The sequence below is a fragment of the Acomys russatus genome, chromosome 21 (assembly GCF_903995435.1).
Source record: "Acomys russatus chromosome 21, mAcoRus1.1, whole genome shotgun sequence".
NCBI lineage: Eukaryota > Metazoa > Chordata > Mammalia > Rodentia > Muridae > Acomys > Acomys russatus.
Genome location: NC_067157.1, coordinates 8,919,068 through 8,945,330, shown reverse-complemented (window position 1 = coordinate 8,945,330; position 26,263 = coordinate 8,919,068). Strand labels below are relative to the sequence as shown.

General features: G+C 45.5%; 1 protein-coding gene across 1 annotated transcript in view; it reads left to right on the top strand.

Annotated features, from left to right (window-relative positions):
- The first annotated feature begins 3,249 nt into the window (after positions 1 to 3,249).
- Positions 3,250 to 26,263, top strand: part of Snx3 (sorting nexin 3) — a 35,625-nt gene continuing 12,611 nt past the window's right edge. The window contains exon 1 of the mRNA XM_051164148.1: positions 3,250 to 3,485. Coding sequence (XP_051020105.1) covers positions 3,324 to 3,485 — 162 coding nt within the window. The 5' untranslated portion in view covers positions 3,250 to 3,323. The remainder of the gene's footprint in view (positions 3,486 to 26,263) is intronic.

Here is a 26,263-nt window from a genome sequence, read left to right as displayed (position 1 = left end):
ACAAAATAATAATAAGCAGGGACTTTTCTCTTTTGAAATAGGGTCTCACTGAGTAGCCCTGGCTGTCCTGTAACTTACTTAGACCAGGCTGGCCTTGTACTCACTGAGATCCACCTGCCTCTGCCTCCTGGGTGTTGGGATTAAAGGCGTGTGCCACTGCACCTGGCTTCCCTCCACCCCCCCCCCCTTTTGATTAGGATACTTTCTGCTGTATATTTTTTTATTTAGAAAGGTACGCACTTACATGACTGGGTATGGAATCACTTAAGGACGTACACCACTTTATGAGTCTGTGAGGGTACTTCCCAAGACATTAAAACTAAAGACCCACTCTCAGTGCCAGTAGCATCATGCCACGGATGAGGGCCAGGGCAGATAGTGAAAAAGGAATAGCAGCATATACCGCTCTGCTTCCCAGTCTTTCTAGCTGTGAGGAGTCCCACCATAAACTCTGCCAGGTCTTCTTATGGTGAAGGACTGTATGCTCTTAAACCATGAGCCAAGCAAGATAAATCCTTTTCTCCTCTTTTCGTGGTGATATTTTGTCACAGCAAAAATCAGAGTAACTAATGCAGTTGTTTCCCAGATTGTTTAACATACATATTCTTCTCTTGGGGGTTCTACAGCTTTTCAACTCTCTCTCTCTCTCTCTCTCTCTCTCTCTCTCTCTCTCTCTCTCTCTCTCTGTGTGTGTGTGTGTGTCTGTCTGTCTCTGAGACAGGGTTTTAATATTTATCTCAAGATGGTCTCCAATGAAATGATATCCCTCAGTCTTCTGGCTTTTTGAAATATAGGCCTATGTCTTCACAGCCAGCATCTACTATTTCTAGACAATGTCTCAGGTGCTCAAGCTGGCCTTGAACTCCTGATTCTCCTTCCTCCAGTGAGTGCTAGGACTACAGCCATTTGCCATCACAGCCATTAATGTGCTGCTGGGATCAACCCAGGGCCCCACTGCACGCTAGGCAGCCATTTTACCAGCTAAGCTGCAGCTCCGACCCTACCTTTCTTTCTTTCTTTCTTTTTTTTATTACAATTAAAGCTTGAATTCATGTTTTTGAGGCAAAGGTCTCATGTAAACCTATAAATTTGGTATGTCCCCCAGGCTGGCAGTGAAGTTTGCCTTTCCCACTGAGTCTTGAGATTTGGTTATTTTGGTCATTGTTCTGAATACAATTTATTATTTTCTTTTTTGTTTGTTTGTTTCCTTAAATTTTTTCCATCTTTATTATAACTAGGAATTCATCTACACCAAAAACCAAACCAAACCAAAAACCTGTTACTTTAATCCAGCCACTGTAATCTAAATTATCCTCCCTCCCTTCCTCCCTCTCCTTCCTCCTCCTTCTTGTCCGCCCCTCCCCCGTCACCTTGAGCGTGGTGTATTTAGGCATGCTGTGCAGAAACCAACATCAATGTCTTCTACCACTCTTGCTTATTTCTTTGAGGTGTGGCCTCTCCCTGAGACTGGAGCTCCTTGTTTTGTCGTTCCCCACCCTGCTCACCAGACTGAGAGCCATCAAACCCCAGAGGTTCTCTTACCCCTCCCCCCACTCCCAACAGTGTTGTAGTTGCTGGCAAGCCTTGTTTGTTGCCTGAGTACTGGGGTTCAAAGTCAGGTCCCCACGCTTGTACAGCAAGCAGTCTTAAATCAGGGAACCATGTCTCTAAAACTCTTCAGTTTGTCCCTTTCAGATCTGTAGTCTCCTGTACTCTGGAAATACACTGCTATCTTTGGAACTTGCTAACTTTTATGACTGTGCCACAGTGCTGGGTTTGCAGGCTGGCCTGAAGGCTCCCTAGGGAACCTATGAGACCTCGTGGTTCAGGTGTCATGGATGACAACACAATGCAGTGACTCCTGCCACCTGAGTTCTCAGCACTTCCCTATCTCCGTTTCCCTTTCCCGCCTCTCTAGAGTCCTCCTGTGGTCCTTTCCCCCCATTTTGTACAAAGGTTATCTAAGTTGCATTCCAAGTGTAACACAAACACACTTACCACTTAAAACAAAACAAGCTCACCAGGATTTGTGGGAAACAAGAGCGGCAGCATATCCAGTGTTCCTGCGGGGGCTTTCAGCTCTGTCCACTATTATTTTGTTTCAGGGACTAGGCACAGTTTGACCTTAGTTTGGACATATCAGGCTTCAAATTTTCCACTCCAACCCGGGCTTGGTGGCGCACGCCTTTAATCCCAGCACTCGGGAGGCAGAGGCAGGCGGATCACTGTGAGTTCGAGGCCAGCCTGGTCTACAAAGCGAGTCCAGGACAGCCAAGGTTACACAGAGAAACCCTGTCTCGAAAAACAAAACTATATATATATATATATATATATATATATATATATATATATATATATATATATAAATGTATATAAATTAAAGATTTTTTTCCCACTCCCTTATCTTACTGCTTTGAAGCAGCATTGTAGAACAGGATGACCTTGAAACTTCTCATCCTCAGGTCTCCACTACCTGAGTGCTAGTATCACCTTACGACAGGATTTGTGTCCTTCTTGGACTTGAAGTTAGTATTTTATGAATCCCAGGCAATCAACCTACCGAGCTACATAACCATCTCTCTTGTTTTTTGAGACAGGGTCTCGTATATCCCAGGTTGGTTTCTAACTCCTAATACTCCGGTCTCCATTTCCCAAACGTCAGGATAACAGATGTGCACTGATTCATTTGAGACGTTTGTTAAAGGTTTCCAGAAGTGACTTTCCAGGGATCACAGTGAGGCACTGGGCTGACTGGGCTTGGCTATCTTACAGCATAGGCAGTTTTTTCTCCTTCCTGCTGTTCCAACAACTGCCTTCAAAGTGCCAGACAGCTAAAATCGTTTCCGGGGTCCCTCCCAGCAGAGGCTGACTCAGAAAAACCGGAAGCTCACGCCCCCCTCCCCAGCGCCCCCCCCCTCGCGCCTGCGCGTCACTCGGCGGCGGCGCGCTCTCCCGAGGCATTGTGGTTGTTGTAGTCCCCCCCCCAGATCTCTGGTCCCTTCAGTCCCGTGACACCGCTGCGCCTCAGCCCCACCCCGCAGTGTCCCTCCGGGGCCGCCGCGGGGCCTGCGTACCGGGGCGCGGCGTTCAGGCCGATCAGCCGCTTCTCCCTGGTCAAAGGGCGGAAGCCCGAGCAAACCTGGGGGCGGAGCTTCGCGCGGAGCTTCGGGAGGCCCGCCCGCCCTACGTGCTCGTTCGCCTCCGTCCGCTGCGCGCGAGCCGGGAGTCCCCGCGGCGGGCGGCGGCGGCGGCGGCGGTGGCGGCGGCGTTAGCGGAAGGCGGAGACGGTGCAGAGAGCCCGCGGCTGGCGCGGCCACAGCGAAATGGCAGAGACCGTAGCGGACACCCGGCGGCTGATCACCAAGCCGCAGAACCTGAATGACGCCTACGGGCCGCCCAGCAACTTCCTCGAGATCGATGTGAGCAACCCGCAGACCGTCGGGGTCGGCCGGGGCCGCTTCACCACCTACGAGATCAGGGTCAAGGTGAGGCGCCCGCCCCTCTCCCGCTACCCTGGCTTCGCGCCCGCTCGCCCCCGCCGGACCCCCGAGGTGTCAGCGAGCGGCTGCCCCCTGGCCAGCCTCCCCTGCAGACGCCCTGGGCAAGCTTGTCTGCGGGCGGAGGCGCCAGCCAGGGTCTCCCCTCCTTGGACGGTTTGTATGGGGGACCAACCCGCTGGCTCCTGTGGAAGGTGCTGGAAGAAGAGGGCGTGGGCTGATCTCTGCTTGCCTCCCCAGCAGCTGATCTGGGCATGACATTTGAGTTGTAGGGGTAGATCTTTCGAGAACACTGTTCTCCGAAAAGGGAGCTAGGTGTGACTGAGGAAAACAGGGTTGTGCAAAGTTGAAGCCCTCCCTCCCAGTCTCTCTCTCTCTCTCTCTGTCTCTCTCTCTCTCTGTCTCTCTCTCTCTCTCTCTCTCTCTCTCTCTCTGTCTCTCTCTCTGTCTCTCTCTCTCTCTCTCATTCCTGGACGCTTACCAAGACGTGGCCAAGCCAAGCTTAGCATGTCTTTCCAGGCCTTTCTCAAGCTACAAGACTAACCTGGGCCGCACACTTCTGAGCAGAACTTGGAGTTCACAAAAGCACGGCAGATTTTTGGTAGGGCTGAACCAAACCTTAGCAATGATAGGGACCTTAGCCTTCTTGGCTGTCGCCCTGCTGAAGGCCTAGGTGTGAGGAATGTTACCCACCTCAGTATCCAAAGTAACAACTGCCCAGGAAGGTGGGTGGGGGCTACTCATTTAAATATCTTGCTCTCTTAGTTTCTAGATTTTCACTTCAACTGGATGAAGGAATCAGCTGAAGTAGAAACATACACTTAGACTTTCATAACTAGTATTTTTTGGCAGTAAGTACTTTAGATTATTTGAAAGATGCTAACTGAAAACACTCTGTAGTTTAGGATTAAAGATTTTGTCCACATTTGGAATTTTTTTTATTACTTCATTACTAAAAACTAAATTATTAAAAATAACCATAAGATAATTTTGGCCCTAGATGAATCATAACAATTTAAGATTACTGTTACTGTTACAGCTTATGTGAAGAAATTTCTCAATAACATAGACACTTTTTGTGTGGTAAACAAAATTTGCCATCCTAGTCATTTTTAAGTTGTGTGGCTCAGCAGTGCTACATATACTTAGGTTGTGAAACTTATACATTTAAAAGAAGGTTCCTTATGTAAGTAATGACCTGGAAAAAAGCTAATCACCAAAATTTTTGTTTTCTTTTTCTTTTTGAGATAGAATCTCATAGGTAAGGCCGTGGCCGGCCCTGAACTTCCTATGTAGACCAGGCTGGCCTGGCTTGCTGAGATTAAAGCCGTGTGTTTCTGTGTCTGTCAAATCATCAAACTTTTAAGAAATTAAGCGTAATAGTTTGATGTTTTAAGGTACTCTTTAAACCCTCTGGATGTGTAAAACATGAGTCAGATTAGTATCTTGTTCTCTGAAAACTGCAGAATTCAGGCTCCAGCACATCTGGGGGAAATACATCTTACACAAGCTTGTTTTATTTATTTTTTTTTGGGTTTTTTTTTTTTTTTTTTTTTTTTTTTTTTGGTCTTGTTTTTTGAGACAGGGTTTCTCTGTGTAGCCTTGGCTGTCCCTGTACTCCCTTTGTAGACCAGGCTGGCCTCGAACTCACAGCGATCCGCCTGCCTTTGCCTCCCGAGTGCTGGGATTAAAGGCGTGCGCCACCACGCCCGGCCTCACAAGCTTGTTTTAAAGGGGCACGCTTTTAGGGACTGGAGCGTCGGCTCAGTGGTTAAGAGCACCTACCGCTCTTGCAGAGGATTTCAGCTAAATTCCCAGCATACACATCAGATTGGTCACAGCACTGTAGCTCCAGCTCCAGGGGAGCCAGCGCCCCCTTCTGGTCTCCTTCGGCACTTCACACAGACAGGCACACAGACACACATACAACTTTAAAGGGGATGACTTTTGTCTTTACTATCTATATGGCCTGCTACTAAGAACTTCCTCTTTTGCCTTCATTCACCAGCATGTTTTTTTCGTTGTGCCAGCATGAAACTTGGTATTCCTGTTTCTAAACTTCCATAGCTAGTGCTTCCTATCGCACAGTTGAGTTGGATCCGCCTACACTTCCTCCACTTTATAGCTTACTGCTTATCTTGCTAAGTACATTGTTAAATGCATCGAGTGTCATGTTTTCTTTCCAAAAATACATGAGACCTTGTTACCAAATAGTGGATATGACATTTGCATATAATTATTAATGGCCTGGCCATTTAAGAGTGATAGTGAGCTAATTAAATAAATTGTATACCTCCTTTGGTTTATTTTTATTATAAGCCAGTTGGTGGTGTGTTAATGACTGTTACAGTCAGAAATACTGGTGCCCAATAATAAAAACATAATTGAGGTTTTAATGCTTAGAAAATGCTGATGGAGTTTCTCTTAGTATGTAATGTAGTGACTGAAAACTCAAGACATGTAATAAGACATTAGGCTTTGTTTTTTTTTTTTTAAGTAGCATATGATTTTTGAGCATAATCATGATTTGTATTAAGATAGAATGAATGGAGCCGGGCGCGGTGGCGCACACCTTTAATCCCAGCACTTGGGAGGCAGAGGCAGGAGGATCGCTGTGAGTTCGAGGCCAGCCTGGTCTACAGAGCGAGTCCAGGACAGTCAAGGCTACACAGAGAAACCCTGTCTCAACCCCCCCCTCCCCAAAAAAAGATAGAATAAGCACATGCCTTCACTCTCAGTACTTGAGTGGCAGAGGCAGGCCGATCTCTGTGAGCGTGAGTTTGGTCTAATAGTTCCGGGATGGAGGGGAAAAAAAGGTAGAATAGCCATGAGATGAACACATTTCTCATTATGTAATATTATTTATTACTGGTCTAAACTGTTGATAGTCTCCTTAGTTCTACTACTTGCCTTTTGCTGTTGAATTTGTCATATAGTAAGCCATTTTATTTTTCAGAGTTTGGGCCCTTAAACTATCTTACAGTTGCTCTCTAATTCTAGTCTTGAGAAAACTTGAATTTTACAGGGTCTGATTGAAATTGCTCCAATTCACTGGGTAATTTTATCTGGATGGTGGCACTTTAGAATACAAGTTTCCCAATCTGCTTTATCTTTCCTCGGTTGAGAATAGTGTTTAAGACTATTAGGATCACTTGATTAGTGTGTCTCGGCTTCTGAAAATAATTGGCACAGGGTTAATGTTTTTTTAAATTGCTGTAATGGGTAGGCAGGGCAGAGAGCACCATGCATGATTAAAGGTCTGGGAAAGCTCAGGGTCCACGTTATTTGGCATTAAAGAGAAGGCTGAAGAGGAAACTGAGCCACTGCTTATGAAGTTTGTGTGAATACATTGTCTGGGGATTTTCAGTTACCCTCAAATCTACTCTTGTACCTGGTGATAATTGAGATTCTTGAGGTTTGAGCTAGCATTGGGTTTAAAGAATAACCATTCTGGGCTGAAGAGTTGGCTCAGTGGTTAAGAGCACTGTCTGCTCTTCCAAAGGTCCCGGGTTCAATTCCCAGCACCCACATGGCAGTTGACACCCTCACACCAATGCACATAAATTTAAAAATTAAATAAAAATATTTTAAAAAAGAATAACCATTCTGCCATTTCCTGGCAGAATGAGGTTAAAACAAACACACACACACACCAACTGTGGAAAAGATTAAGCTTTGTCACAGGTAGGAGCAGTCTTGGCGGGGTTTTACCTTTGGGGCACCCCATGAATACCTTGTGACAGACTGAGTGGAGCCATCCTGGGTCTAGAATTCAAGAAGCAGACCTGGGAACCCCACCTGGACTATTGTCTTTCTAATGGACCCTCACCGGGAGGGAGAAGGAGCCGGTCCTTCCCACATGACTCAGACAGTTGGGGAAGAGAGAACAACAAAGTCGGCTGCAGAGAGAGCGTGCGGGGGCAGCGGACCAGCTGGACCAGCACACAGGCCAGAGAGACACCTAAGGACCCGTCCCGTGGACCGGCTACCGGAAGGTTCACTCTTTTGTCCCTTTAACCTTTTTCCTTCTTGTATAAACTAGTTGGGTTGTATAATAAAGTTTAATTACTAAAAAACAGAGTCAACAAACAACAACGACAACAACAACAACAACAACAAAACCCAAAAAGCAAAAACAAGAAATGGATTCTTGGAACTACCTCCCAGGACTGGATAATACAGTGACTGGCACCCAATACTGTCACTCAAAGCCTGGCCCTTCTTAAATATCAATATCTTCTAAATGAGAAGTTGGCAGGCAACTACCTGTGTGCGCCTGCATGTTAACTTGCAGGTGACTTACTAAAATGGATTTCCTTACTAAAAAGACTACTTGCCATGGAAGTATACCTTCATTGAGGCAAGTCTGACATAAAAAGAGGCCGTTTTTTAAAAATACTGAACCAAAGAGCCATTTGAAACTTACATTCAAGTGTAAAGCCTAATAGCAGCGTCGGTTTAGCAAGGGAGGTGCTTGGTAGAAGTAGCAGAGCCTTTCTAACACGCTTTCCCCAGCACTTGGAGGCCGAGGCCAGCCTGGTCTATGGAACCTGGGGCAGCCACGTGAGCAGCGGCCAGGGCTCCATGAGAGGCCCTGCGTCAAGTAGTGGCTTGATCGCATTCACCATTCTGAAGATGTACAGCTTGTTTTTCTTTGGGGTCAGTTCTCTGATACTGAATTTGGAAATCAATATTTAAGACTTGAAAGTATCAGCCAGGCATCGTGGCACATGTCTTTAATCCCAGCACTGAGAGGCAGAGGCAGGCAGATCGCTGTGAGTTCAAGACCAGCCTGGTGTAGAAAGCGAGGTCAGGGCAGCCAAGGCTACACAGAGAGACCCCCCTCCCCCACAAAAAAGAACTTGAAACTATTTTATTAAAGGGTCAAAATAGTATTTATTCTGATTTCTGAGGCAGGGTTGGCCTAGAACTCACAATGTACCTGGAGATGGCTTTTACATCCTGACCCTTCATTTCTGAGGTGCTCTACGGTAGGCCTGCAGCAAGATGCCTGGTCAGAATAGCATTTTAGCTCAGAGAGGTCCACCTGCCTCTCTTCTATAAGTGCTGGGATTGAAGGCATGTGCTACTATGCCCAACTGAAACTCAGGTCACTAAAAATACATAAATTTATTTGTATGAATGTCTGCTCCACATTCATGCCGGTGCCTTCAGAGGTCATGAGATGGTAGATTTTCTGGAACTCTAAGGCGTTTGTAAGGCACTGTGTGAGTGCTGGGAATTGAACCCAGATCTCTGAAAGAGTAACAAGTGCTAAGCTCCTGAGTCCACATCAGGTGTCTTGATGCTAGCAGGTAGCCGCCCAGTCTGCGCAGCTCTCTTCCTCAGTTGGTTAGCTATGGATCGGCTTGTTGGTTTTCCTTTATGAGACAGCATCTTTTGTTTGTTTGGGTTTTGTTTTTGTTTTTTTGGAGACAGGGTTTCTCTGTGTAACATTGGCTGCCTTAGACTCGCTTTGTAGACCAAGCTGGCCTCAAACTCACAGCGATCTGCCTGCCTCTGCCTCCCAGTGCTGGGACTAAAGGCATGCGCCACCACCACCTAGCCAGACAGGGTCTTTCTATGTAGTCTTAGCTGGCCTCAAGCTCTGCCTCCTGAGTGCTGGGATTGAAGGGGTGTGCCACCTTCAAATTTGCATTTGAAATTAGTTGCTAGTGACCTTTTAGATGTACTTTTATGTATGAGTGCCATGTACATGCCTGGTAGTGCCCACAGAGGCCAGAAGAGACCACGGGATCTCCTAGAACTGGAGTTGTAAACCACCATGTGGGTGTTAGGAACTGAGCCTGGGTCAGCTACAAGAGCAGCAAGTGCTCTTAACCACTGTGCATCTCCCCAGGCCTGCAATTGACTTGTCTGGCATCTCCATCAGAAGAGACTAACTTAACACCAGCCTCAGAGAATGTGATAAAGGCAGTGGCAGTTAAAAAGGAGCCCAGTTGTTTTATATTGGCTAATTAGAAATCAAATCTATATTATTCAGCTTAAAGATTGAGAAACAAAGGCACAAAACTTGTCTCCTAACCAGAGGAGCTTGCCTAATGCCCAAGAGCTGCTGTGGTTATAACCTAAGGATGGGGTGCACTTTTTTTAAATTTTAAAAAATACATTAAACTTGTTATATCGACACCCTAATTTTGGTGTGTTCAGATGTTTGGCATACTTGAGGTGAAGAAGTTGCCATCAGTGGGTGAGATGTGCCTAGAAACAGCTGAAAGATCAGATCCTGTGCTGTGGAGAGGTGGCCTGAAGGAGAGTGGTAGTTTAAAGCTACGAAGTGGAGGGATTTCTCACTTGATCCTTATTATAGAAGCCAACCTCTGATAAGCCAAGCAGAGAAGAAAGCCTAGCTCACAGATGCAAAGGCTGAGACCTGTTTGTTACCTGTTGCTTTTCATCTCTCCAGTCTCTCTCTGTTGTTGTTGCCTTTGGGGTGGGGGATCAGAGAGAGAGGGCGGGGGGGGGGGGGGGGGGGAGAGGACACACACGTGCATGCATGCAGACATGGACATGGAGCCAGAGGTCCACCTGGGGTGGGTGTTGTTTCTCAGGAGCTGTAGATCTTGTGTGGTTTTTTGTTTGTTTTTGTGAGGTAGGATCCTTCTGTGTAGCCATGGCTAGCCTGGAACTTGCTGAATTTGAGCTCACAGAGATCCTCTTGCCTCTGTCTACAAGTGCAGGGATTACAGGTGTGCACATCCAGCCAGCCACTGTGTTTTTTGAGACAAGGTAGTTTGCTTTACTTGTGCCTAGAGCCTGATTCCCTGAGGCTGGCCTCCCAGCCTGTCCCAGCCTGTCCCAGCCTGTCCCAGCCTGTCCCAGCACCGGGATTAGAGCGTTTACTCTGTCATCTTTCACCTGTGTTCCAGGGTCCAGTCTGCTCCTAGCACAGCAGACACTTTACTATTTCCCCAGCCTCCCTTTCTGTATTTTTGAGTCAGTGTCTCACTTGATAGCACAGTCAAGCTTGAATTTTGCTTCTCCTGCAGCCTCGCCACTGTGCCTGTCATGTTTTGAAACAGAATTCCACTGTATAGACCAGGCTGGCTCCTAACCCACAGAGACCCGCCTGCCTTTGCCGCCCTAGTGCTGGAATGAGAGGTGTGCACCCGTTGCCCAGTGGCTTTTCTCTGCCCTACTTAATGCCTCTGCCCCTGTGTGCTTGCATCTAGAAAGTGGACTGTTGCAGAACAGTTTTCTTCAGCAGCCTCATCTGACAATCACAACTTATCCAATAGCGCTCAGCTTTTTTTTTTTTTTTTTTTTTTTTTTTTTGGTTTTTCGAGACAGGGTTTCTCTGTGTAGCCTTGGCCATCCTGGACTCACTCTGTAGACCAGGCTAGCCTCGAACTCAGCGATCCGCCTGCCTCTGCCTCCCGAGTGCTGGGATTAAAGGCGTGCGCCACCACGCCCGGCTCATAGCGCTCAGCTTTAATGCCCCTTTTTGCTGATCCTGCCACACTAGACTAGTGTCACTTGCTGTGTGCCTTAGCTGCCCTGTGTCATGTTTGGTTTTCTGTGGTTCCTGTGTCTTACACTAGAAGCTCCTAATGGACAAAGACTGTCATGCCCACCACGGCTCCATACCACACTGTGCCCGGCACCTGATTCAATGAAGGTTCAGGGCATTGGCTTGCTGAAGGTCACAGCTATTAGTGGTGAAACTGGGATTTAAATTAGAGGCTATAGCTGTCCTTCCACCCTCACATTCATGTCATGTGGAGAGCTTTTGAGTCCCCCTAGAAAGACTCAGCTGGGTAGATGAGCTCTGGGCGGTGGTCGTTTCAGTGAGTGCTGCAGCAAGGCACGTTTGGTACCTAACTAACTAGGGATTTTCTTAGTGTGCACTGTGCTGTCTCAGCGAGGAATACACATGTGACCTTGACGGGGTTAAAAAGTTTCTGAAGTAGTTGTCATTAATACACTAAACAAAAATGGCAGGCCCTAATAACGATGGAAAAACCATAGGTAATTTTCCAAGTTAGAAAACTTGATTTTGAGGAAAGACAAATTAACGCATATTTCAGTGTATAGACTGGAGGTGGGCAGAGGGAAAGAGGTTAGTTAGGTTCCAACTTGGTGAAAATGTGCATAGTATGTAGTGAGAACCCCAGTCTGGCCAGGAGTGCAGAAGATAGGCCAGTAGAGGGAGCACCTATGTTTTCTGTCCTTCCCTGCCAGCGTCTTTGTTTATAGACCTATCTGGGTCATAGGATACTAGTAGTGGATTCTGATCACTTGATTCCCCAGAAGCCTTTGTTACTGTGTGAAACAATTCTTTACCCTCTTTTGGCTCCTCCTCCTCCCCCTCCTCCCTGATCCCTTCCCTTTAAAGAGTCTGCCTTTGTGCCTCAACCCATAAAGCCTATCACCCTCTTGTTTGCTTCTCTCCCTTAGACCTTTCTGAATCCCACTTAACATAATTCCATTTCCATTTACTATTTTCTTGCAGTGCCATAGTTTCATTCTTTCCAGCTGAATAACATTCCATTTTGTTTAAGTACCACAGTTTTGGTTTTGTGTATGAGGCATTGGTGCACGCATGCCATGGTTCCCTGTGGGTTTCAGAGGATAGCTTACGGGAGTCTGTTCTCTTTCACCATTTGGTCCTGGAGATTGAAGTCAGGTTGTCAGGTTTGAAGGCAAGTGCCATTACCTGCTGAGCCCTCAAAGAGCACTTTATGTACCCTCCTGATGGCTAAGGATGGTGAACTCTTTTCATTGCCCATTTGTATTTCTTTCTTTGGGAACCTCCTTTTCCATTTCTTGATGGTTGGTTTGGGCTTTGATGTTCAATTATTGGAGTTCCTATGCAGGGTGAAGGGAGGGAACATAGAACATGTGCCCACTGCATCTGCTTCTTGTGGCTCCTGCTGCCGCCTTGCAGGCTCTTCTGTGTGCACGGTTGGTCTTTTGTGAAGCTTCACATAGGGGCACTGGTGCTTGTTGTGGGTGACGGAAACAGAAGGAAAGTGTCCAAGCTGAGAGCGAGGATTATAGTAATGGTGTGTGTGTGTGTGTCCAGATGGTTCTGTGGTGCTTTTTAAGATTGAGAGGCACGCACTGTTAGTGAACTGACGAAAGCCTGCTGTGAATGAGACAGATTGGATTCCAGTTTGATGGGCAAGTTAGTTAGAGAACCAGGCAGACCTGCGTGGCTGGGCGTGGAGGCTGAAGGTAGAGCTGATGTGCTCCAGAGGCAGACAGGTGAGGGGAACCCGACTTCTCCAGAGCTTTGTCACCTAGAAATTGCAGTTTGGCTCCCATCATCCTTACTACAGAAAAACTCTCTTTCATCTTCCCTTCCCCATTTGTCTTTTTAACATTTATTTTTCATTATTATGTATATAGTTCTCTGCCTGCCTGTACACCTGCACACCAGAAGAGGGCATCAGATCACATTATAGATGGTTATGAGCCACCATGTGGTTTCTGGGAATTGAACTCAGTACCTCTGGGAGAGCAGATAGTGTTCTTAACCACTGAGCCATCTCTCTAGCCACCCTCCCCCATTTTTCTATTGGACATAAAATGGACATTTAACTAAATGGCTACTGTTCCCTTTTGGTTGGCATTCATTGAAGATGGTGGTCTGAGGGAAAGCTGATGTTCTGTGAAACCAGCACCTCTCCCCATTTAGTGGCTCGCTCATTCAGCTTTACCTTTATGGTTGAGTGGTTATTTTTTTCTCATTGGTTTTTGTTTTGTTAATCCAAAGCCGTAAAATAAAAACCCTTGTATACCTTGTTCCTGGAGAATTTTAAAGTTTTTTTTTCCCCTAAAATCAAGGATGATTCTGTAACTTGTACATAGCTCTCACAAAAGAGCATACAAATTGTAAGCTCTTTAAAATTGCTTACAAATTATAAAGCAATTTCTGTTTTGTTGTTTGCTTTTAGTTTTTGAGACAGTCTCTGTGTAGCCCTTGACTGTCCTGGACTCACCCTGTATACCAATCTGGTCTCAGACTCAGAGATCCACCTGCCTCTGCTTCCTGAATGTTAGGCACGCACCACCATGCGCAGCAAAATGAAAAAGGAATTAGAATTTATTTTTACATATTAAATCCAAGGGAAACCATTAGTTGGCATATATTTTCTTCCGTTCTGTAGGCTGTCTTTTCATGGTGGTGATTGATTACTTAGCTGGCGAGAAGCTATTTATTTGTGGTATTGGAGATTGACTCTAAGGCCTCAAATACACTAGGCCAGCACCTTATCCTTTAAGGGTTAGAGAGGAGGCTCAGTGCTTAAGAGCACTTGCTGCACCTGTAGGGGACCAGGTTCACTTCCCACTTGGCTACTTACAGAGGATCTCATGCACGCCTTCTGGCCCCCATAGGCTGCAGGTGCACACGTGGTGCACAGGCATACATGCAGATAAAACACACAGTTCACATAAAATAGAAATGCCTTACAGTGTTTAATTCCATTTGGTCCTACTTGCCAATTATTAGAATTGCTTCTTGTTCTGTTGAAGTCCTTTTCATGGAGGGGACTTGAGAATGTTTGTGACTAAATGTATCTCCTTCACAGTGAGTGTTAGTTCCAACTTCTGTGGTCGTGGCAGCTGTGACCTTGGTGATGACAATTGGCAGAGTGATGGTTCTCCAAAGATGCTGATGTGTGAGTAGCACACAGGACTGAATGTGTTTCCACACATGAGACGAGAAAACGGAATTTGCAGATGTGACATAGTGAAGTGTGCATGCGTGTGTTAGGGGATATGCATGCGACAGTCAGGCCAGCTTTGTGAGTTGCTTTTCACCTTGCACTTTGGTGAGTGGGTGGCAGGTCTCTCTTGTTTCTCTGCTGATATGTATGCATTCTGGGATAGCTGGTCTGTGAACCTACAGGCAATTCTCCTGCCTCTGTCTACTTTCTCTCCAACTATAGGATTTCTGGCATTGTAATGTGTTACACTATATCTGTTTCATTTGAGTGATTGTTTTTTATGTGAGTTCTGGGAATTGGATGGATATCAGTGTTACCCATTGAGCCATGTTCCTGGTTCTTAAAAATCTTGAGATAAGGAGATTGTTCTGAATTATACAGATAGGGCCCAGTGTAATTACAAGGGCCTTTACAAGTTTAACAGGGAAGCAAGAGTCACAGAAGGAGAGAAGACGTAGTGAGTGGCAGAGGTTGAAGTGATGAAATTGCTGATCTGAAGGCTAAGAGATACAGCCAGGCTAGAGAAGGGTCAAAGGTAAAACAGATTTCCCCCTGGATTGTCCAGAGGAAGTTCAGAGACTGGTTTTGTAACTGCTTCTTTAAAGATAGTAAACTCAGGTTGTCTGAAGGTACCAAGTTTCTTGTAGAGTTGTTCTGTGAGCAACAGAAGGCTGATAGCAAGGGTCGTGCCTCTGGCCCAGGGATGGTTCCCAACAGAAAGTGCTTTGTGTTCCTTGTGTAGAGAGTGAGTGAGGACTGAGCGGCCTGACCCTCAACCTGAACCTTGGTTGTAATGTCAGAGCTTTATGGTACTTCTCTCCCACCTGTCTAACACCTCTGGCTTCTGTCCCTTTCCTTCTAGTATGCCAAAATATTTGGCCAAGGGATCTAAAAGTACTTCTCCTTGGAAGGCTGGAGATGGGCTTCAGTAGATACAATGTACAAGATTCTGTGTTTGATCTCTTGTGACACATAAACCAGGCCACGTCTGTAATCACAACAGAACAAGATGATAAGTTCCTTTGGGGCTGGAGAGGTATCTCAGTTGCAGTCCTGCATGCAGTTGTCCCTAGTATCTGCAAACGTTCAAGCCTTCTGCTGTATAGTAACTCTGAGGCCAGTCTGGGACACATGAGGCCCTGTCTGGATGCTTATTTCCGCCTTGGGTTGAGGGTATAGCCCAGTGATAGAGCACTTGCCTAGCACATCAGAACTCAGTCTGCCAAAACAAGCCAAAAAAAAAGTTGAGTATTGGGCAGTTAAGAGCACTTGCTGCTCTTCCAGAGGGCCAGAGTTCAGCTCCTAGCACTCATGTCGGGGCTTACTGCTTGGATTGCCTGCTCCAAGGGATCCAGTGCCCTCCTGGCCTCCAGAGGCATCTACACACACGATATAAAAATACATTAACACTACATATAAAGGAAAAAAACAAAACAAAATAGATTAAAGAATACTGGGTGTGGTGGCCTTGACTTGACCCCACAGAGTTCCAGTTTACCTTGTAGCCTGCTTCCAGGACAGCCAGACTGTTAGACAGACAACTTCATCTACAGATGGCTCAGTGGATAAAGTTCTTGCTGTGCAGACATAAGGACCTAAGTTCTGATCTCCAGCACCCACTGAAAAGCTGGGTGACTCCAGCACTGGGAGACAGGCAGGCAGTGCCCGTGGGCTCACTGGGCACTTAGTAAAATGATGAGCCTCGGATTCAGTGAAAAGACCCTGCTTTAAGTAATAAGGTGGGATAATGACTGAGGGGGCTGGAGAGATGGCTCCGTAGTTACGAGCACTGGCCGCTCTTCAGTGACCTGGGGTTGACTCTCAGCACCAATCTGGTGCCTTATAACTATGATTCCAGTTGTAAGGTATCTGATTCACTCTTCTGGTCTCCCCCAGCACACAACAGTATACACACACATACATACATACATACACACACACAAACATACATACATACACACAAACATACAAAATACTCATACACATAAAACAATATAATTTTAAACATTTAAGTGGCTGAAGAAGACACCTAGTGTCAGCCGCTGGCTTTGCGGCTTGGCCACACAGTAAGCATACGTGTCTATACATACATACTTGTTATGCACACCTACCAGAAAGAAAAGAAGCTGCATGTCCATCTTGATGATAGTCAGTAAATGGTTATAAAAGGAAAACGTGAAAATTTCCCCAAAACAAACCGCTTAAGCTATCCAAGTCAAGAGTTATACTGCTAAGTGAGCTAGGTATTGCAGGCATGCCTGTCCTCCTGACTAGACTGGTGCTGATCCGGGCTACTGGGTCCAAGAGCAATCCAAGCAACAGACAGACACCTCTATTTTAAAAATAATTAGGAAAGAAAAGAAAAATGAGAATTATATAATGCTATTTAAAGCATTTATTTACGGGGGGTTGGGATTGTGTGCATATGTGTGCACCTGTCTCTGTAGATACACATGCCAGTGTGTGACCGATTAATACCACAGGTCAGCATCAGGTGTCTTGTATGGCTTTTTCCCTATTTTTTTTTTAAGATTTATTATTTATACAGTATTCTGCCCGCATGCCGGAAGAGGACACTAGATCTCGTTATACATGGTTGTGAGCCACCTCTAGGAATTGAACTCAGGACCTTTGGAAGAACAAACAGTGCTCTTAACCTCTGAGCCATCTCTCCAGCCCCCTTCCCCCTATTTTTTGAGACAGGGTCCTTTCATTGAACCTGAGGCTCATAACTTGGTTAGACTGGCTGGTCACAAGTCCCTGAGATTCTGTTTCAGCCTTTGGGTACTGAGATTACAAGTGTGCACCACACTAGCCTTTTCTGGGTATGCATACTCAGTTTCTTGTATTTGCAGGATATGCAAACTCTTGACGACCTACTGAACCATCTCCCCAGCCCTCCATTTGTTTTCCCAACGCACACACACAAACACAATATTTATAGGGGTTTAATCTTTGTTGATGAAGGTTTTTGTCCCTTAAGAGGAAGTTGATCTCTGAGAAAGGACATGTGTAAACTTTTGAATATTAAGGTACTGGATATTTTAATGTTTTGTGGGTTTTTTGTTTTTGTTTAATTTTTTTAATTTTTCGAGACAGGGTTTCTCTGTGTAGCCTTGGCTGTCCTGAACTCACTTTGTAGACCAGCATAGCCTCAAACTCACAGCGATCCCCCTGCCTCTGCCTCTGCCTCCCGAGTGCTGGGATTAAAGGCATGCACCACCACACCCGGCAAAATATTTTTTAATTAAAATTTAACTTTGACATGATTTCAAACTTGATTGTCAGGCCTTTGAACCACCAAAATTCTAAGCATGGTTTTAGACTCAGTCATGTCATGTTTTTTGCATGCATTAGAAGAAAAGTCCTTTTGTAACATGTGGGCCTAAGTATCAAAGTACAAAATAAGCTTTTTTTTATATAATAAATACGTAATTCCACAGTTTTCCTGAACTTCAGGTAGACCTTACAATAAATAAGAGTGCTGTTCTCATAGGGCCATGTGAAGGCTGAGTGTAAAGAAGGCTCTTCCCCTGATGCTGCAAGACTGACCGGCCATCTGGGGTCAGTCTCTAGAACCCACTTACAGCTAAAAAGAGACGGCCAACTCCAATAAGTTGTCCGGCTCACTCCTCATATGTACATACAGAGAGGTGAGTTTTTTCAAGATAGGGTTTCTTTATGTAGCCTTGGCTGTCCTTTAACTTGTTCTGTAGACCAGGCTGGCCCCAAATTCAGATCTGCTTGCCTCTACTTTCCAGATGCTGTGATTAAAGGCATGTACTACCACACTCATCTTAAGTTTGTTTTTTCAGTGTCCATGTCATGTCAGTGGCACACACTTGCACTCCCAGCACTTGGTGGAGACAGGGAGCTCTGTAGTTGGCGTCCATCTTTTGGTTTACGTCTGCTCTACATAAGGAGTTCCAGGACTGCCGGGCTATGTAGAGAGACCCTGGCTAAAAACGAGCGGGTCGGGGGCTTTAGATCAGTTGTGAGCACAGTTAGTTCTTCAGTGACTTACTTAGTATGTTCTTTGGGCTTCCATGCTCTAGAGTTTTCCTAATACAGCACCCAGCAATCATTTGAATTTGCCAGAGGGTATTTATAATATTTTATGTGTATTAGTGTTTGCCTTAATGCATGTCTGTGCACCATGTGGACGCAGTGCCTGCAGAGGCCAGAAGAGGGAGTTAGGTCCACTGAGACTGGAGGTACGGATGGCCGTGAGCTCCTGTGTGAATGCTGGGAATTGAACCCAGGTTCCCCAGAAGAGCAGCCTCTGCTCTTAGCCTCTGAGCCATCTCTCCAACCCCTAACAGTCACTTAAATTGGGATGTTAGATTGAATCTGGCTTGCTCAGTTTGTATTTATTTGATCATAAGTGATTGTGGCCTCTGAGATGTACAAGATGGCTCTTAATGACGGAACCAGGGGACACTAGAACTCCCTGACTTCACTGACTTCCAGTCTGCTTTTAGTTACTTGTCCCTCTGTGCTAAACTCCAGGCGTCACACCCTGTTCCCTCCTCTCTCGATCTCTCTCTCTTTCTGTGCCTCTCTCTCGTTTTTTGAAACAGGGTTTTTCTGTGTAGCTCTGGCTGTCCTGGAACTCACTCTGTAGACCAGGCTGGCCTTGAACTCACAGAGGCTTGTCCGCCTGTTGCTGCCTCCCAAGTGCTGGGATTAAAGGAGTGCACCACCACCACCTGGCACACTAAGGAGTTCTTTACAGGAACATGGACAACATACCATTGGCTACCCACTGAATAATGTCTGCCTTCCCCAGCACTCGTTAATCAGCTACCTTAGGATCCTTGGGGAGGAATGAACCTTCCCTATCTGCCAGCAATTGTTAACCATCTGTAAGTCCTCAGAGAATGCAGGGACCTCATCACCTCCTTCCTTTCCATCCATCTTGGTGAATGCAGCCTTGTACAAGTTGATGATCATGCCTGCTGAAAACAGGCCCATTAATGCCAGTATGCAGTGTTCCACAGCTCTGTCTCTCCCTTTGCCTCTTTATTCCCCACAGGTGTTCTGGACCTTGGGGTGGTATCTTAGAGCTGAGGACTCATGTGTCTTAGTAAGTCACTCTACTAGTGAGCTCACTTCCCACCCAGGAGCACTTATTTTTTGTTTATTTGGGGTTTTGTTTTTTTGTTTGTTTTTTTTTAAAGATTTATTTATTACATATACAGTGTTCTGCTTGCTTGTACACCTGCTCACCGGAAGAGGACAACAGATCTCATTACAGATGGTTATAAGCCACCATGTGGTTGCTGGGAATTGAACTCAGGACCTCTGGAAGAGCAGGTGGCGCTCTTAACCACTGAGCCATCTCTCCAGCCCCTGTTTGTTTTTTGAGACAGGGTTTCTCTGTGTAGCCCTCTGTGGCTGTCCTGGAATTTACTCTGTAGACCAGGCTGGCCTTGAACTCAGAGATTCACCTGCCTCCCAAGTGCTGGGACTAAAGGTGTGGGCCACTGCCCCAACAGTCACTTATGTTTATACTTTGGCCGTTATGAGTCTGCAGTGCGTACAGCTCATTGCAGAAACTGATTAAAATCACGAGCATTGCCGATCTATGGACAAGCAAACAAATATATTTTGAAGACAACTTGACTGAGAAACATGATATGCCTGGTGTTTCTATTCATTATTTACTTCAGGGATTTGCCTGTGAGTCTCTAGTGTGAAATGGCTGTTTCTCCGAGCAGAATTTTTGGTTTTTCTTCAAGAGGTTTTAATCCTGGCCTCCTGGGGGTCACCCCTGGGTCATCTAATCTACACTACTGATTAGCCACTGGTCAAAGGTTATACATAAATACCTTAAGCTAGGAAAACTGCCTTTGGAAGAGATTGGGGAACACATTCAAACTTTAGGCAGTTTATGAATTTGCTCTAGCTTTTACACAGCAAGATTGTCATGTCTGTTTCTGTCCTTTTTCTGTGGAAGGCGGCACATTGATCTGTAGGTCCCTAGATAACCAGCTTCCCTAACATCCAGTCTTTCTCAGTCTTACAGTTTTATGCCAGTGCTCACACCCTTTCAGGCCACCCACGATAAGCTAGAAGCTTATCAAGGCTCACCATGGCTTTGTAATTACTCAGTTTCCCTGCTAGTTGTCCGGTCTTACTGGTTTGTTGCTTACCTTGGAACCTTGGTTTCCTGTGGCCCTGGCCCTCCCCAGTTCTCTGTTCTCGAGAGCACTTTTTAAAACAGTGTACTTGCAAAGGCAACTTTATTACTCTCCCTACCATTGCTAGGTTCAAATGGGGCCTGGTGGGAACGATGCTAGTAACAGTCCTAGTCTGAAACACCGCACCTCTTCCCACCCACAGCCCAGGAGCACACTGTTTTTGAAGTAGGGTCTCAAGTAGCCTGCACTGCCTCAAACCGAAAGTCCTCCTACCTTAGCCTCCCAAGGACACGGTCATAGGCCTTCAGCATGCCCAGCCAGTAGTTTTTATTAGTAAATGCTTTTCGGCTTGTTTTCTGCCATTACCCAATTTTCAAAGGCCAGATGTAGTTGTCTTTGACTCATTTGTCTAGTTTCGTTGTTAATTTTTGAGAGGAGGCTGTATGGAGCTCACCCCAGCAACGTTGCAGTTACAGCCTTGCCTACTCTCTGTGACACTAAAGAGCAGATCCAAGGTTCATGCTAGCAGGCTCTCCACCACTAAGACGCACCCCAGCCTACACCTTATTGTACACATTTCTTTCTTTCTTTCTTTCTTTTTTATTATGTATACAGTGCTCTGCTTGCATGTACTCCTGCAAGCCACATATCACATTACAGATGGTTATGAGCAACCATGTAGTTGCTGGGAATTGAACTCAGGACCTTTGGAAGAGCAGGCGGCACTCTTAACCACTGAGCCATCTCTCCAGCCCTACACATTTCTTTTATGCTTAGTGTTTTGACGATAAAAACATCTTACTCACACTGGTTTTGTTGGGTGGGTGAATGGTATGCGGTATGTGCACTTGTGTGAAGATGTGTGTGCCCAAGCATGTGAGTGGGAGCATGTATGTAGGAGCATGCACAGGCCATGGTTCACATGTGGAGGTCAAAGGAGTTTAGTGGAGCCCGTTCCCTCCTCCTAGGACTTTTACACCAGGGTTCCAGAAATGGAACTCAGGTCGTCAGGCTTGGGAAGCACGTGCTTTCACCCACTGAGCCATCTTGCCAGGCAAGCTTCATTTTTTTAAATAAACAAATCCAAATTTGCTAGCACGGTTTACTAAAGAGACTTATTTCTCTTTTGTGTCTTTTTTCATCCTTCGTAAACATTAGTTGACCATATTTTTTAGTTTATTTCTAGACTCCATTTACTATGCTCCCTCCACCCTTTCTGTCTCCTTTTTTTTCCATTTAAAAAAGTATGTAATGTGTGTGTGTGAGTAGATGTGCACCTGAGCTGTGGCACAGATGTGGAGGTCAGAGGACAGCTTCCTCCATCTGCTCTCTCCCACCATGTGTGTCTTGAGGGTTAAACTCCTGTGGTCAGGTTTTGGTAGCAAGTGCTTTTACCTACTGAGTTATCTGGTTAGCCCATACAATTTTGGTTACTTAAAATCAGAAAGTGTGATGCCTCTAACTTTCTCCTTTTTCAGAGGAAAAGTCTTTTGTGGTTCCCTAAGAATTTTGAGATTGTCATATAAAGCCACGTAACTAATATTCTTTTCCCATTTTTTACGACACAGGTTGACTTAGAATGGGTTTTGTATACCATTCCCAGTTCACATTTTCTCACTATAGTCTAGGCCTTTATCCTTACCAAGGCACAGTACTGTTGATATTCATCTCAGCTACACCAAAACCCGTAGGCGTTCAGTTGAGTAGTTTCTGCCTTACTTCATGTTTAGTACTAAGTCGAGGCCAGTGGTTTAAAATGCTGATGGCTAGATTCTGCCTGTGGTAGTTTGTCACTGTTGGTGTCCCTTTTAGGGAAGATCCAGGTGGTACAGACTGGGTGGAGGAAGGATGTTACTTGGGGTGAACTTTGACACAGAAGCTTCAAGCCCCTTCCAGTTTGTTCTCTGTGCCCTGCACTTGTGAGTCAGGGTGTGAGCCCTTCTCTGGCTGGATGTATTAGCACACGCTTTTAATCCCAGCGCTCAAGGCCGGAGGCAGATCTCTCAGAGCCTGATCTTTATAGGAAGATCCTGTCTCAAAAAAGAAAGGGGAGAATAAGAGATAGAGCTTTCGGATTCCTGCTCCAGCCACTACGCCTGCGGTTTGATGCCTTTTTGCCCTGGTGGACACCTACCTTCTTAAACCCTGACCTGTGTCAACTCTGTATTCCATACATTGCTTTTGGTCTTTGTGTTTTATCACCTGGACAGAAAAGTAAAGACTAAACTGCCCTAGACCATTTGGATGCCATTCTAGGCGGTAGCCATTCTAGGTATGATTTTTAGGGTTAGGCAAGTTTTAAAAGTTTTGCACATATAAAGTGTGCAAAAAAAGATGTTAGGCTAGTAACAGGTATATTAATTAGTAGGCCCATTTTTTCCACCATAAGTCTGTAGACTTGTGATGGTTTGTAAACCTGCACATGATTTTCTTTTACAGTGAAATTATTGTTTCTGTTAAAGTTATTCATCGAAAACCTGTGTTCTCACAAGTGAATGTTCTTGGCAGTTTACAAATGAAGAGTATGAACCAAGTGGAAAGAGTACATGGGATTACTTATACATTATACACACTGCTTATACTCTTTGCTCAAATAACTTTGTTGTCCTTTTTGGAAATTATGCTATAAAGGATACTTCCTTAAGTACTGAGGAATTGTATCATTGGAAGGCCATGCCCTTAGTTTTTACAAAGAAGAAAGAAACTGAATACGCTGGCTTATTCCATGGCAATCTCCATTTCAAAGGTTCTTCAGACTAAAAGCTTATTCTTCACTTAAGTGACTTCTGCGGCCATATTTGGGAGTTCATCTAGGTTATAAACCATATCTCTGGTTATCCGTGCTGCTCCGGATTGGGTGAAACAAGCATCAAAAGTGCTGGAGGGCGGGGCGGCAGCTCAGGGCCTCAGCTTGTCCATTATCTCTAGACGCAGATGTTTGAAGAAACGCAACTGCTGAGTGGGAGCCTGGCGTGGGCATCCACTTACGCCTCTCAGGACTGGCTGAACAGAGTGTGGTCTGTTGAGTGTACTTTTGATGTTGTTGCCAGTCTTTTTCAAATGTACACGTGACACTATCTGAAGAAATACTAGAAACACCTGGTAAACATTTTTCTCCTATCTGTTGTTAAGCTATATTCAGTTGATTGCATTTTCAAGCTTGGTTTTCTGCTTGGTATCAGTAATAATCAGGTTACATATAGGGTGTATGTGAGCTGCTGACTCTCATAGGCCAGCTGTGTAAGTCTATAAGACTGCTAATGGGGCAGCTGACTGCCCCGAGGCTTGAAGCGGGTGCTTGTTTAAAATCTCTATGCCATGGCTAAAGTGTGTCCTCTCACTGTCCATTTGGAGTCCTGATGGTCTTACCATGTGATTGATCATACAGTTTTAGAGGGAAAAGTGGCTGCTCTCTTTTTCTACGTAGCACATTAAGAGCTGGGCAGGGCACACAGGTCTTTGCTAACTTTGTTGCCATCGTGTTTCTGCTGTGTTTACAGGACAGTGGCCTCGGTAAGGCAGTGCTGCACAGCTCACTTCTGGGTTTGGGCGTGCTCTTTTCTAGTTCTCTGTTCAGTCTCGAGACAGGTCATAAGTAACACGTACTGATCTCAAGCTTGCTTCATAGCCAAGGATCACCTCGAGCTCTTCGTCCTCTGGCTTCTGCTTCCTCGGCAGAGGCATGCGCCAGCCCGCCCGGTGCTCTTTTCTGGGTTTCTCTGTATTCTATGACTTTGTAATCTAGCCCATCTTTCTCATGAGCTAGGAAGAATTTAATTATCAGTCGCAGATGAAAAGGCAAGAATGATTCACAGAAGCGTATCCATGACCCTGGATTTCTTCCAGGACAGAGGCAGACACGCGTTCCTTCTTTCTGCTGTCCTGACTTAAGACCGCTTCATGTTCTGTGTGCAGAGTCAGCAGACTGTGAGCATAGAGCGCGGTCTGGTCATGCATGTAGTGTTTGGCAAGGATTGCCCCTTTCTTCAGTAAAAACTACTCTGTCTCAGTGGTTAAATCAGTCACATGGATTTGGTGGTGTAACTAACTAGTGTAATGCACACTAAGCACGCAGGGGCTTGTGTTCAGTGTTTTTTTGTTTGTTTTGGTTTTTCAAGACAGGGTTTCTCTGTCTAGCCTTGGCTGTCTTGGGCTTGTTTTGTAGACCAAGCTGGCCTTGAACTCACAGCGGTCCGCCTACCTCTGCCTCCTAAGTGCTGGGATTAAAGGTGTGCATCACCACACCCGGCGTTCAGTCTTATAAAGTACTTATAAAAATAAAACTCAGGCAACTTCACCCAAATCTGTGGATTCCCAAGAAGCAAAATTCATTTAGCCCTCTGTAGTTTCCTAAGTCTTGAGCTATATAAAGGACAGCTTTAGAGGAGGGGAAAGATACTTCAAGGGGAAAAGTCAGGACTGGGCGATGAGCCGCATGCTTTAGTGCTTTCGTAGCCCTGAGCTCAAGCCCAGCTCTGGAAACAATAATAAAGGTGAAGGTTGGGGGAATGGAGAGGGGACGGGGAAGAACACTGAGAGTTAACTACACTGGAGAAAGCTGTCTAGGCAGGCCCTGTTACTGAACAAAGTGAACCAAGTGCCCTTCTGAGCACGTGGCAAGTGGAGTCCTCAGAAAGCCTTAGCATCCCTACCCATATGCATGATGTGGAACTAGTCATGATGGAAGAAAGCCAAATGTAGGTTACAGCTCAAACGGCTGCCCTGGACTTCCTGGTTTTTTAATAGTAAGGAGGCCTGAAGAGATAGCGCAGCAGCCAAGAGTAGAGGACCTGGATTTGGATCCCAGAACTCATGTCTCAGGGCAGCGTAGAACCATCTGTAATTCAAGATCTAGGGAACCTGTCACCTCCACCTGACCTCTGCAGGCACCCGCACACATGCACACCTGCACACACACACAGACACAAATACATACACATTAAATTAAAAAAAATTTTTTTCATTATTTATACAGTACTCTGCCCCCATGTGTGCCTGCAGGCCAGAAGAGGGCTTCAGATCTCATTACAGTGGTTGTGAGCCACCATGTGGTTGCTGGGAATTGAACTCAGGACTTCTGGAAGAACAGATAGTGTCCCTAACCTCTGAGCTATCTCTCCAGCCCCAAAAGTGAGTTTTTATTTGTTGTTTTTGGTTGGTTGTTTTGTTTTTGTTTTGGCGGGGGGTCGAGGTGTTCTCTGTGCAGACCAGGCTGGCCTTGAACTCATAGATACTTGCCTGCCTCTACCTCCTGAGTGCTGAGATTAAAGGTGTGCACTACCAGAACCAGTTAAATTAAAAGTTTTTTAATCTTAAAAAATACTGTAAAGGACGGAAAGTATAGTTCAAACCCATTTTGTAGGTCAGGTTTGTCTAAAACCCATTCTCTCAGCCTCCTGAGTGCTGGGGCTACAGGCATAAGTGACCACATCCCATACTTAATTTTCTGAATCATTATTTTATGTTTATGAGTGTTTAGCTTCCATGTGTGACTCTGCATATAGTACCTGCGGAGGCCAGAAGGCAGTGCTGGGTCTCCTGGGACTGAAGTTGCAGGTGCTGTGGCCTCTGTGTGCTGCTGGGACTCTGAACATGGGTCCTCTGGAAGAGAAGCTTGTGCTCTTAACCACCAAGCTGTTACCTGATCTCCAGATTATTAAATCTTCTAATTTATATCTTAATAATATATATTAGCAAAGAAGCAAACATGTTTGATTTTTAAAAATTTTTAATAATCATAAGCCAGTACCCTACTGTGATAAACTGAACTTTTGGGAGCTTAAGGTCAGAATGATTGAATACACAGTATATTCCCAGCTTTGTTACTGGCTTGCTTGTTTAATAAGACGCCATCAACATGAACTCCAGTGGTCTTTTTCCTCGTATCTTACACAGAGACTCTTACAACACAGGCATTACTGCCTTTAGG